This window comes from Canis lupus, chromosome 20 (assembly GCF_003254725.2).
Source record: "Canis lupus dingo isolate Sandy chromosome 20, ASM325472v2, whole genome shotgun sequence".
Lineage (NCBI taxonomy): Eukaryota > Metazoa > Chordata > Mammalia > Carnivora > Canidae > Canis > Canis lupus.
Genome location: NC_064262.1, coordinates 43,415,204 through 43,429,123, shown reverse-complemented (window position 1 = coordinate 43,429,123; position 13,920 = coordinate 43,415,204). Strand labels below are relative to the sequence as shown.

The 13,920-nt window shown below is 52.6% G+C and overlaps 1 protein-coding gene and 1 long non-coding RNA gene across 2 annotated transcripts; one reads left to right on the top strand and one right to left on the bottom strand.

Annotated features, from left to right (window-relative positions):
• Positions 1-305: 305 nt before the first annotated feature.
• On the bottom strand, positions 306-2,087 carry TMEM158 (transmembrane protein 158). Its single transcript, XM_025458424.3, has one exon. The coding sequence runs from the start codon at positions 1,768-1,770 to the stop codon at positions 907-909; it is 864 nt and encodes a 287-aa protein (XP_025314209.3). The 5' UTR covers positions 1,771-2,087; the 3' UTR covers positions 306-906.
• A 122-nt stretch (positions 2,088-2,209) lies between these two features.
• LOC125753156 (uncharacterized) lies at positions 2,210-10,823 on the top strand. The gene is made up of 3 exons (XR_007404281.1): positions 2,210-4,427; positions 9,424-9,620; positions 9,953-10,823. It is a non-coding gene; the product is annotated as an uncharacterized LOC125753156 (long non-coding RNA).
• Positions 10,824-13,920: the final 3,097 nt, after the last annotated feature.

The following is a 13,920-nucleotide window of genomic DNA, read 5'->3' as shown; positions in this document are numbered from 1 at the left end:
ACTGGATGTTTCACAGCCTGTGAGGGAAGGGACAAAAAAGACAAATCGCATAGAACCCTGTATGCCATCCTGTAGAAGGTCAATGAGGAGGAGGGTGGGGTGAGGATGTGAGGGTGTTGGGGGGCAGCCTGGTGAGCCCTAAAACAAAGGCAGGTAATAGTTTTCATCTCCTACTTCTCCTAGACAGGCATTATTAACCCCTCTGTGACTCTGGAGAATCCCTCCCTCCGTTTTCAGGGCAACATCTTGTAATTCCTGGATTCCTTTTCCTAAATCAAATAAAGAAAAAGCTACGTACGCATCTCTGGAGGAAAAAGTCTGTATTAAAAGCCAAAAAACCAAACCAAAACAGAAAAAAAAAAAAAAAAAAAACCACACACACACAGAAGTACAAGAAACGCCCACCAGGCCACGTCACTGGATAGATCGACTTGGAAAAGGTTCATAAAGTTCATTTTTAGCCGTAACAATATGTGGGTGTGAAGTCCTTCCCATGCCCCTCCCCACCCCTTTTAAATAAATTAAAAAAAGAAAAAACAACAAACTTCAAATACTATGTCTGGATACAAAGAGCTTCTCTTACTACAGCAATAGCAACTTGAAAATTTTCTTTTTTTTTTACTAAAACTTTCGTTTAAAACAGTTATTAAATATATAAAACGAATACACAGGATTTGGTCGTTTTCTGCCATGAATCTAGGGCACGTGGGTGCGGGGAGGGGAGGGCTGGGGGTACGCCGGCGGGGAGGGCCCCGGCTGACACCTGCCCTGCGGGCGCAGCCGCTGGCGCCGCGGAGGCCCCCTCCGCCCTGCCCGGGAGGAGAACTGACGGTCACCACAGCGCGAAGCACAGCGGCCGGGTGTGCGCCGGGGGGCGCGGCGGGGGCGCGGCGGGGGCGCGGCGGGTCACTTGGCCGCCGCCCCCGAGGTGACGGTGACGGCGGCGGCGGCCGCGGCGGCGGCGGCGGCGGTGGTCCCCGCGGGCACGGCGGCGGGGGCGGCGGCGGCCGGGGCGGCGGCGGTCCGGCGCTGCTCCATGCCGTTGGGCAGGAAGCCGGCGATGATGGGCACCGGCCAGATGAGGGCGGCCACGCTCCACACCACGATGACCAGGGTCATGAAGCAGGCGACCAGCGTGGACTCGATGGGCTTGCGGTTCAGCCGCCAGCCCGGCTCGCCCTGCAGCTCCTCCAGGCTGAAGTCCAGGCAGCAGAAGTGCAGCGGCTCGCCCTGCAGCCACAGCGGCCCGGGCGGCTCGGCGGCGGGGTAGGCGGGCAGCGCGGTGGGCGCCCCGGCGGCGGCGGCGGCGGCGGCGGCGGCGGCGGCGGGCCGGAGGCGGCCCGGGCGGCGGCCGCGCACCCAGCCGCAGCCCACGCACAGGCGCAGGTCCTGCTGCGCGCCGCCCGCCGCCAGCCCCAGGTGCTCGATGAGCAGCGGCGGCCCGACGCGGTGGAAGGCGGCGGCGAAGAAGGCGCGGCCGTGCGCGTTGGTGGAGAAGAGCAGCAGGTCGCACTGGAAGCCCCGCGGGCGGCCCCAGCGCACGAGCAGCGAGCTCAGCATCTGCCGCTGCACGCTGATGTTGCACGGCGCCGCCGCCGCCGCCGCCGCCTCCTCCGGGCCCGGGCGCTCGGGGGGCGCGGGGGGCGCGGGGGCCGCCGAGGCCAGCAGGCGCGGGGACGACGCGTTCACCGAGGCGTTGGGGGGCGCCCCGCCGAGGCCCGGCGGCAGCGGGCAGGCGGCGGCCAGCAGCGCGGCGAGCGGGAGCAGCATGGCCTGCGGCGGGCGCCTACATGCGCGGGGCGGGCGGCGGCTGCATGGCGCACGGGCGGCGGGCGGGAGAGCGGACGGCGGGACCAGCGGCCGGCGGGAGCGGGGGGCGCTCCCGGCTCCCAGTACCCGGCTCCCGGCTCCCGGCTCCCGGCGGGGGCGGCGCGGAGGCGGCGGCGGCGGAGGCTCGCTCGGCGCGGGGATCCCTCCCGGCCCGGCTGCGTCTGGGGTTCCCCGCCGCCCCCGGCGCGGGGGCCCTCGGACGGCCCGGCTGCTCTGCAGGGCCCGGCGCTCGCCGGGAGCAGGATTCCCCGGCTCGGCTCCGCCTCCCGCGCCGCGCCCCGCCCCGCCCCGCCCCGCCCCGCCCGCCGGCCCGGCCGAGGCTCCGCGGAGGGCGGGGTTGCACGCGAGGGCGAGGCGGGGGCCCGGGCCGGCGCGGGGATGAGCGGAGGGTCGCTAGCGGCGGGGCCGGGGCTTGGCCGTCCGACTCCGGGCGCAGGAGCAGGCTCGGGGCTCAGCTGCGGCCCCGCGGGGGACGATCCCCTTGCGACGTGTCGCCTTAGAGCTCACCTGCACCACTCTCGCTTGCACAAGGGGAAACTGAGGCCGAGCGAGGGCATCCCCCGAGGCCACCCCGCGAGCCAGAACCAGGACTCCGGGCCACGAAGCCGGCTTCCTCCACGGTGGCTCTTAACATCGCAAATCTGCAGACTTTTATTTTTTGATGCGCCTCGGACACACTAGACCCGCTTGGCATTCTCCTCGGGGCAAGCGGAACCCCGAGGAAGATGCCAAGAACTCACCCTAGGGAGTCTTGGGTGGAGATGGGCAGGTGCGGCTGCGGGGGCCCCCAGGGGGAGCTTCGCTCCCAGGAAGCCGCTCCTCCGGTGCAGAGCCCCTGCCCGGCCGGCAGCGGAGCATCTGTCTGTAGAATCCGCCACAAGGGACGATTCATCCTCCCCGTTAGGAGAGTAGGTTGGGGGACGTCTGTCGAGAATAAGGAGCCACCATCAGATTCGTATTTTAAAACACTTTCCAAGTAATTTGGCCTCTTACCTTTTGGGGGAAAAAATCAGGGATGCCTGTTATGGGAACGACCCTATGCTCTTCCTGAGTCTGACACGGAAAGGGTGGAGGGAGCTGCGAGTCGCAGTCAACAAAATGGCCCTCACGGAGGTAAGTTTCCTGAACAGAACTATACTTTGCATTAGGCATTGTGGCTGAATAGGTTTCTGGAAGCTTTGGCCATTGTTTCGAACAATGAATAAAACCAGGTTGGAAAAGATGTAAACACAGCCTCAAAATACCCGAACCTACCCGGCGTCTTTCCAGCTGGGCAAGTCATCATTCAGACTTGGCCTTGGTTTCCCCACCTGAGCAGCGGAGTCCTGGTACCTGTGTAGGAGGGATACTCTGATAAACGCACCCAACTCAGTGTCCGTCTGTCTGTCCACGGAAGTGCTCACCTGAGGGCTGCTATGCTGGACTTACTACCGGTCCTGCCTGAGTTGGCTCTGCGGAAGGGTCCTTGGTTTCTACAGAAAGGGCTAGTTTCCCCTAGGGGATAGGATTCCCCTTTTGTTTAAGCCTTTTGTGCTGGGCAGTGATGCTCCCAGAAAGAATAATGTACATTTTCATGCTTTTACTAAAAATTACTCTTCCTATAAGCCTTGCATGTCAGGAACAGAATCTGTTGACTGCTGTTGGGGAACGGAGCCGTGTGGCTAGTGAACAGCCCCAGAAGAACACCAGGTAATGTGAGAGCTGGGCGAGGCCCAGTCTTCAAGGTGTGCATTCTAAGCCCGGCCGCTGTGTACAACAGGGGGTGACCCTCTCTGGGGTTTCAGCCAGAGGTGGGGGCTTCCCGGCTTTGTCTGGTCTGCGGGGAAGGCAATAACAAAGGGAGAAGACGACGATCTGTTTGGAGGGGGGACAAGTAGTTTCCTGCAAAGTTGCACCACCGTAGCCCTGTGTCCTGGCAACCTGCCCTCTGCCCACTTTTCCGACACGGGCCACAGGCTCCGACATCTCTCCTTCATTCAGAGGGACAGTCAGTTCTTGTGTTTTCTAGACTGATTTGCTGACTTCTTGGACAATTGGAATTTGGGAAGAAAAGATGAAAATTGTTATTTTCTGTCCTGTTTACTGCTATTTACCAGCAACAAGAAAAGTACCTAGCACAGGGTAGAGGCTCAGAACTAGTGGCCTCTCACCTTATGGAGGCTGGGTTCCTCCTTTGAACATAAGAGAGTATATGATGCAAATCTATTTTATCTTGAGAAAAATGTTCAGTTGAGCTTCTTCTTAAAGATGCATGTTTTGGGGTGCCTGGGTGGTTCTGTCGATTAAGTGCCTGACTCATGATTTCAACTCAGGTCAGATAGAGTCCCACACGTCAGGCTCCACACTCCACGCCTCTCCTTCTCCCTCTGTTCTCCCCCACCCCCTGTCGTGCTCTCTCTCAAATAAATAAATAAAGTCTTTAAAAAAAAGATGCATTTAAAAATATTTTGTTTATTTTTCATGAGAGACATATAGAGAGAGGCAGAGACATGGACAGAGGGTGGCTCCCTGCAGGGAGCGCAACGCAGGACTCGATCCCAGGACCCCAGGATCACGGCCTGAGCCGAAGGCATACGCTCAACTGCTGAGCCACCCAGGTATCCCAAGATCCATGTTTTATAAACGTATATGAACATGCTATAACATATTTTGAATGTTATATTCATATAACATAGCTGATATTCTGTGCCATACCCTTTTCCGTATTTGAAATTAGCTCAAATTGATTTGTTCTCGATTTCTCTGAAGGTTCCTTCTTTGAATATATTTATATTTTCTAAGGAGTGAAATTTATTTTGGAAACTGAGTCCAAAGGACTGTCTTTCACACATAATGATCTCCTGTTCCATCCTTCAGTTTAGTTAACAAAATCCTGCTGTGATCATTCAGGATAAACAACACAGGACACTGCAGTTTGGGATAATTTTTGTTTTTTAGCAGTTAGAGGAATACATCATTGGACTTGCACACCTAACTCATGATCAGCTATACGGTATTTATATATGAGAGATGATATGGGTCTGTACATTTGTGATAATATGGGTTTGTAACATATATAAACAATAGCATGGGTTTGTAACATTAAAATAAGGGGAAATTTTGTCTGTGTGTTTTATTGCCCTCATAGAATAATAAAGGTGTTACGTATTTAAAAATGTTCAAAACAGGGGCGCCTGGGTGGCTCAGTGGTTGAGCGTCTGCCTTTGGCTCAGGCCATGATCCAGGGTTCCTGGGATCGAGTCCCACATCAGGTTCCCTGAGGGAAGCCTGCTTCTCCCTCTGCCTATGTCTCTGCCTCTCTCTCTGTGTCCCTCATGAATAAATAAATAAAATCTTAAAAAAATTTTTTTAAAATAAAAATATGAAAAACATATATCATATGTTATAAACATTCAGTATATTACATTATAACCACATTATATAAAGGTTGGAAAACAGTGAGGAAACAATGATACTCCCAGCTACCTGTTCTCTTTACTTTCCTCTATCTGTGTCATATTTTTTTCCATTTTGTGTATTCTCTAAAATGTGCAACTATTACTTCTGGGGAAAAAAAAGAGAATTATCTTAAGGTCTCACCCCCTTTTGCAACTGTTACTGCTTTGCATTCTTCCCTTCAGCCCCGGGCCAGCCAGGGACATAGGGTGCGCAACACCCCATTGCTGGCTGAGCAAGCGGCCAGGTTAAGAGTGCTGCTGAGCTACAAGGCAGAGAATTGCTCCTGGGCTCCTGTGTACGGTTCCCGGCCTGCGATCTGACCCATCTCCTACCAGTTTCCCCTTCCCCTCGCCTGCTCTGTCCCAGGCACACTGGCTTCCTTGCTGTTCCTGGAACATGTGGAGCAAACTCCACTTTTTTTTTTTAAGATTTTATTTATTTATTTATCAGAGACACAGAGAGAGGCAGAGACATACGCAGGAGAAGCAGGTTCCCCGCAGGGACACTGATGTGGGACACGATCCCAGCACCCCGAGATCATGACCTGAGCCAAAGGCAGCCACTCAACTACTGAGCCACCCAGGCGTCCTGCAGACTCCGCTTCTGAGCAAACTCAAGGCCTTTGCCCCTGCTGTTCCCTTCACCCCGACACTGCTCTTTCTGACATTTACTTTGCTTGCTCCCGTGTCTCCCTCAGCTCTCTGCTGCAAAGGCAGCTCCCCAAGGAGGCCCTTCCTGGCCACTCCTGTAAAACAGCACCCATCCCCCTGTCCCCACCACTGTCTTCCTAGTACTCACCATCAGCTGCCATACTGTCTGGCTTTATTCCTTGTTTGATGTCTCTTTATTGGGATGCCTACCCCCCAAAAGCAGGCTTTACCTGTTTTATTCAGCAGAACACTATGTGGCACATAGTAGATGTTCAGTAATCTTTGGTAAGTAAGTGACTTCAAAAGATTGTGGGTCCTGCAAGCAGGCTGTGGGGCAGAGTTTAGGGAGTTGAGATGGACAGAGCTACACTGATACCCCAGCAAGGCTGCTGTGTCCCGAACCAGCCTGTGCGCCAGGAGCTGCCCACCTGGCCCTGCCCAGGGCTGGCTGAGGAGCCAGGCCCCACCGGGCAACCACCTGGCTGGGCAGAGTCTGGCATAGAAGGCTGAACTGATCTCACGAGCTCTGCTGCTGAGCAGCACTGAGGGGCAAGGGCCAGTGCACACCAAATTACTAGGAACATTCCAGATGAGCCCAGATCTTCCTTTGATCAATGTAAGGAAGAAAAGCAAATGAGACTCCTTACATTTCCCCCAACCTTATATTTTTATAAAACAAATGGAACTTTCAGGCACCTCTGTGTTGTTCATATAACAGAAAGAGCAAGTTTTTCTACATGGATTGTATCGGTAGAAAACAATCATGGAGGACTTCAAAGAAAATAATTAGTACCAATGCACGTAATTTCATTCTCTTCATTCTCTATGCCCCTGCCCGGTATCAGCTAATTTTCCCTGTCTACTGCCTATGAAGTAAGACAACAAAAAAGATCTCTTTGGGTTATTTAAATTCCTTTCATCCCACGACCTCAGAATGGTGCAGGTAGGGTAACTTGTTAGTCCTCTCCTATTATGTGGGTGGAATTAAGATATTATTCCCACACATTGTAGACGGAGAAATAAGCAAGAACCACAAAAAGAATCATAAAAATAGGACAGAGAAGAGAAAGGCTTGGAAGCCAGTGGCTCAGCCACGTCAAGAGTCACCGGTGGAGGCTGAGCGAGTGCGTCCACGGTGTGTGTCGGGGACCCTGGGGTTGGGGGGTACTAGGGGAAGTGGGGGAAGATTCATACCTGTTCCCTGAGAAATCCCATTCCTCAGATGGCAGACTTGAGGACTGGTGGCAGGAGCAGCTGAAGAGCTGGTGGCGGGGGCACCTGTATTGGGGTTGGGGTGCGGTGGCTCTGGGAGCCCCCAGCCTTTGCAGAGCAGACCTTGACGATCCCGTGCCCTCTGCCTCCGCGCGGCTTCGTGATCTTTCTGGGTGCCTCAGCCATATCTCCAGGGTGTGGGCATTTATGCTCCAGACCTCGTGGTCAGCGGGGAGCTGTGCATCTGCCGGACTGGCCGCAATGACGCCCGCACAGCTCACTTGGCCATTCATCACGGGCTGCCCTGGGCCTAGGCCGCTCTTGGTGGCTCCAAGCTGTCGGACTGGTGCCATCGTTCACTTGTGGGTACCCCGGGTGCAGGGTGGGCAGGGCCGCAGCTCAGATTTCTTTGGTATCCAGAGACCTGAGCACCATGCTGGGTTTCTGGGAAGACTTCAACCAAGACTTTTTGAGGAAATGAGAAGCCTCTGCTCTTACGGAAAGATAGGGTGTCTAAAAGAGGGCCAAGGGGAGAAAATGGTGCCCCTGTGGTACGTGCATGAGAGGATTTGAAGGGGAAAGAAGAGCCTGCTGAGCAAGCACCCTTCTGGGCTTGGCACCACATTGGCACCTTCACCAGATGACAGTTGTCCCCTAACACACACTTCCTGTGTACCAAGCACCATGTCGAGCACTTGAGATTCATCCTCACCACAGTCCCCTGAGGAAGAGATGACTATGGCCATTCAACAGAAGAGTAAACTGAGGCTCCAAGGGATTCAGTCAGTGGTACAGAGTCACACAGGGGTGGATCAAGATTCAAATTTTGACAATCTCATTCTTTTTTTTTGTTTGTTTGTTTCTTTTTTTTTTCTTTACATAAACTCTACACCTAATGTGGGGCTTGAACTCAAGACCCCAAGATCAAGAGTCCCATGCTCTACCGACTGAGCCAGGCCAGGCGCCCCTCAATCTTAATCACAGCCTTGCTCAATGGCCTCTGCCGTCACCAACAATCTTGTGAGTTGGAGGGTATTGCTCTGTTTTACTGATGAGGAAACAGGTGCAGGATGCCTGGGCTGCTGGCAAAGCCCGGCTCATCTGCGTCTCTTTGGCCGGTATTCAGTCCCAACTCATAAATCCCACTGACACTAAAGATGCTGGAGGATGTTTCTCCAATCCAGTGCATCCTTAATGATGAAGGCCTGGATTACGGTTCTCCAAATCCATTGCTCTGCCTCCAGGGCCACCAGGGTGCCTGGTATGGAGTAGATTCAGCAGGGGCTGCTTAGCTGGGCAGGAGCCTGAGGCTCCTGAGGTTACCTGGGAGCCTTTGGGTTGGACATTGACAGGTTTTAAATCATTTATTTATAAATGACTCAGAGAGGTGTTCAAGAGAAAGATAAAAAAGACCAGGGGTATCGACTAAACCACATCGTTGGGGACAGCAGAGTAGTTTCTGTGAAACACTTCCAGGGTTAGCATCTGTCAGATGAACCTAACTGACATTATTTTTAGAAAACATTTTTTTTTTGTTTGGTAATAAAAGTAACTTATTGTGGGTTGGTGGTGAAAGACAACCCTTAAAGCAAGTGCTATTTTGTGGTTCTTTCTTATCTACCTTCTAAAAAAATTAGAATGCCATTTAGCAATTAGAATTGTAAATTCTGAGGATTTCAGTATGGAAAACCTGGGGGACTGAGCTGGGTCATCAGAGCAAAGGCACCTGGATATTCCCCATCAGCCACTAACGAGCATTGCACAAATTTACTTCATGCTGCTTCTAAACACCACCAGACACTTCCTTCAAATAAAATAATTGGTATTCCACTTCCAGAGGTAGGGAGGAGATGGGGGAAGCAAGAGCCCATTTCTGAGAGAAGCAGGCGCATTGGAACACATTTATCAAAGACTCCGATGCCTTCCAACCACACCCTTCCTACTGGATCTTTCGGCACACACGTGCCTGGGGACATCTGTCATTTGCCTGGGTGCACTGAGTCATGTAGGTGTCTTGCCTTTGCATTAAGATGGCCTAACATCTTGGTCTATCCGTTCTTTTTCTACTAAAGTCTCCAAATTTTCTATTTGAAAGAGCCCTGGCTATGAACATGGCCTTTGGAGCCTCACAGAACTGGCTTGGATGCACTACTTCACATTGCTGTGTCTCAGTTTTCTTGTCTGTGAAATGGGCCTAACAATTGTTCTACTGTGTGGGTTAAACAAGGTCATTGTTGTAGAACGATCAGATCAGGGCCTGTGCAGGGTAAGTATGTTTCTGGTTTACTTCCAGAAGCATGGGAACATGACTCCTCCTCTGCTCTTACCCTACTGTGAACATCGGTATATTTGCACCTGTGGGGATTCATCACTGTGTGGAAAATACAGAGAGAGAGAGGGTCAGGTCTTGATTGAAAAGAAGCCAAACTCCTGTCTACGTGGAGCCATCTCTAGCAATCAAGCGAATCTGCAATCCTGTGGTCATGATTAGTAAGCATCCTGGAGGCCACCTGGTCCAAGCTCTTCATAGATGGGGAAACCGAGGCCCAGGGCCCTGGGGGTCGGGGGGCCGCTGGCCTTGCTAAACATCATAAACTGGCTGCAAAACCAGGGCTGGAAGCCAAACCTCTTGGCTCGCTGGGCATCAGATGTGGCAACTCTTTCTCGAAGTATAGCCCTTTGCAATGCTTTTATAGTCGCACTTTAAAAATGAGGGCCGGTTGCAAAGTGAGAGCAGAGAACCTTTCTAATTTACTTAGAGAAGAAGAGGAAAATGATGGGCTTGATAATTGCTGGAGTCGCACTTCTAACTCTATTTACAGGATGGAGGATTGATTGCAGGGGCTGAGAGTGTCGGCGCGCTTGGCAGGCTTCCGTTCTGATGCAATTAAGCCTTGCTCCTTCCAGCTCTGCCTCGGACCTGGGTCAGGCCCCACGAGACCTGGGTGTGAGCTGGAAGCCCAGGCTGGACCTACTCCAGCCTCGAGTCCTCAAGAAGTCCACGGGAGTAGGCAAGAACTTGAAGCCTCTGGTCCAAGTAAGGCCATCGGGGGCCATCAAGTCATGCTTCCTGGTACCTGGGCTGCTGGCCAGACTCCTGCAGCCACTCACATGGTATAGGAACCAACATGTCACTACCTGCTTCAAGTTGGGTGGCCCCCCAGAACCACCCAGAGCTGGCTGTGCTCTGTACTCACCACCCAGGTTGGCCCCCTGGACGACAATCTCCATCTTGATTGTGCCTGGGTTTGCTCTGCATTTTGCACTTTGGCGATGTGAGCTGTGAACCTCTCTATGGAAAACCCCAACACTACCCTGGAGCCTGTTTTCCCAGCCCTGTCCACTCCAGCCAAGCATGGCTCAACCTGTCCCTATATTTGGTTTTGATATTTATGAAAGCAAAAAATTGCTCCCAAATAAGGGGATGGTTATGGAAATGCAGAAATGTTGACCACTGTGAAAGAGTATGCAGCCCTGACAATTCTTATTACAAAAAGTCTTCTGCGGGCAGCCCCGGTGGCGCAGCGGTTTGGCGCCGCCTGCAGCCCAGGGCGTGATCCTGGAGACCCGGGATCGAGTCCCACGTCAGGCTCTCTGTGTGGTGCCTGCTTCTCCCTCTGCCTGTGTCTCTGCCTCTCTCTCTCTCTCTCTCTGTCTCTATGAATAAATAAAATAAAATCTTAAAAAAAAAAGGTCCTCTGCTTAGCATGGCACTGAGACCCACCATGTTGAACTGAGCACTTCTCACGGTGTCCAAGGCATATGGAACCCCCGAGCACTTGGGTTGTTTGGATGATCATTACCAACACTTTGTGTACTTTGAGGGGATGTTACATTGCACAGGGCTTGTGATTCCATGGATAGTCCCTCGATATACCCCCCGTTTTGGGGGGTCTCACTCTTGCCTTTTCCCATGAGGCATCCAGCTCATTGTCTTCACTCTCCTCCCCTCTAGATGTCCTGAGGGAACCTCAAAAGCCCTTCCCTTCTGTCATGAAGAGCAATCCAGTTCTTTCCTAGCTCCCCCCCTCCACCCCCAGTTCATCCTGGGACTCCTCTAAGAACCATGCAGGTAACCAGACCCTTCCTCTTTATAAGGCAATTGAACCCTGATTTTTGCCACTGGATCATGTCCTTGGGCTTCCCTGCCTCCACCGCAAATAGCTTCCCAGACCTTAACAGCACCCCAATCTCCTGGAAGGCCCCACACTAGCATTTCTGGGTCAGTAGGGTAGGGGTGGGACCTGACAATCTGCAACTCTAACAAGGTCCCAGGTGATTTCTGGATGGTGCTGATGCCGCTGGTCTGAGATCACGCTCAGAACCACTAGCTTGGGCCATTTCTTCTTCTTTTTTTTTTGGGGGGGGGGGGGGCATTTCTTCTAAACGCATGAAAGACTCTCCCTGAGAGGAACTTTGGTGAAAAATGTTTTCTGCATCTTGTCACATATTATTATATCATTATTGGAGGTAGAAAAAGCTACGTAAAAATGTTTACACCTGGGGCATCTGCTTCCCAGGTTCTCCAGAGAGGCAGAGAAGGGGATTCAGAGAAGAGGATCCTAGACCCACCCATCAGCTGGGTTTGCTTAACCAAAAATGGAGGCCTGAGGCTTGCAAAGATGATTTCCAGTATCTAACCAGGGCAACTCTCATGGTTTCTGGGCCAGAGGAGGTGCAAGTACTGAGAGCAGCATTGGGAGCAGGGCCGAGCCAATAGGGGTTGGAATCCGGGACTTCAGAAGCCAGATCAAGGATCATGGACACACTGCCAGCTGTAATCAGATACCACTGTGCCAGGGGCATGTCTGAGATGGCCAAGGGCACAGCTGACCTAGCTGTCTCTGACCCCAGGGCCCTTGCTCTTTCCTGGGGGAGAGGTCAAGCCAGTGTATACAAATATGAAGACTTCAGACTAATGGCAGTCACTGGTGGGAAAGCCACATGGTGGAGAAGCTTCAGGTGACCTAGTTCTAGTCCCAGCCCCAATGTTCACTGATGAGGCTTTGATCTTGAGCACGTCAAGGCATCTTCCTGAATCCTGTGGTGTCTCATTGGTTAAAAAAAAGGCGGGGGGGTAGGGCTGAGCTAGAGGATGTCCTTTGCTCCATAAGACTCCATGGCCAGATGGGCTGGCATTCCACTTCCGCATTAGGGTTGCCTTTTTTTTTTTTAAGATTTTATTTATTTATTTATTTATTTATTTATTTATTTATTCATTCATTCATTCATTCATTCATCCATTCATTCATGAGAGACACACAGAGAGAGAGGCAGTGACACAGGCAGAGGGAGAAGCAGGCTCCATGCAGGGAGCCTGACATGGGACTCCATCCCGGGTCTCCAGGATCCCACCCCGGGCTGAAGGCGGCGCTAAGCCGCTGAGCCACCGGGGCTGCCCTAGGCTTGCTTTTTTTGTTTGGGGCCGGGACAGAGGGCCAGCTCAGATGTTGTGAGGACTTGGCCAGTCAGGACACAATTGTGTTTTGCAGCCTCCTTGGGCTGTGAGGGGTGGTTAGACTTTGAGAGGCCCAACACTCTGTCTTGGCTCCTGGGGTGCTCCTTTTACTCTGACAAGTAGAAGCAGTATGTTGGGGAGCACAGGTGTGGAGATGGGTGGCAGACTTGACTTCCAGATGTTGGGAGTGCCCTGCACAGCCAGACCACATTTGGCCCTGGTGGCGGCAGCTGTGTAGGAGATCTGAAGGCCCAGGGAGAGAAACATCAAGAGCTCTGGCTCGCCCTCTCTGGACTTGGCCCTGACTGCTTAAGATGGGTGTAGATCCTGAAGGGAAGGGAGGTTCTAGGCTGAGAGGGGATGGGGACGACGTAGGAGTCTGTGTGCAGGAGTGTGGCTCCTGGAGTCAGCCATGGAACTTGGTCTTGGCTGGTACTGGGGCGACTGGGGGACATTCCTCTAGTTTCCCCGCATTCTATAGTCAGATTGGTCCCAGGACTTAGAGAGGTCTCATCTGCCAACAGGAGCTCCTGGCTGCCATGCCAGCCTCAGGCAGGGCCCCTTCTCTGGCCAGATAGGTCTGGCCGTCCCTGTGACTTTGGGGGACAGCCCCAGACACAAGAATCTCCCTTTTTCCTCCTTGTTCTGTCTTTCTGGAGCCTTGGGATGTTCCTGGCCACAGCTAGCTGTGCACTTCACACCCCACTGAAAAGCCACCACAATAATTACCAGATCATTAACAGGGGATTTTGAAAAGGCACTTCAAAGCAGCTCTCCCAGAATTGCTAAGACAGGTGTAAAAGTCTATCTGGGCAGAGAGCAACCAGTTTAAAAGGATGTTGGGGACTGAAGGGTAGGTGTTAATTAAACTGGGCTGAGCAGCAGCAAGGAGAGGGGAGCCTTCCCATCTGAGCGTGGTAACAACCGGGCAGTGGTGAGGGGACCTGAAAGTTCTAGACAAAATACAAAACATACAGACTTTGTCACTCCTCTTATACTTTATTAAAGAATTTGACCAAAACCTGAGCTTTTCTTTTCAACATCTGGGGGGCTCAGTGGTTGAGCATCTGCCTTTAGCCCAGGTCAAGATCCTGGGGTCCTGGGATCGAGTCCTGCATTGGGCTCCCCCGCAGGGAGCCTGATTCTCCCTCTGCCCTTGTCTCTGCCTCTCTCTCTCTCTCTCTGTCTGTCTCTCATGAATAAATAAAATCTTAAAAAACAAATGCCTGGTATCTGTTTTGACAAAGTTCATATATAATAAACATAAACCTTCCTGTGCCTCAGGCTTCATGATTAATTTTACTAATTAAGGTTAATGAACATCAAATGTCT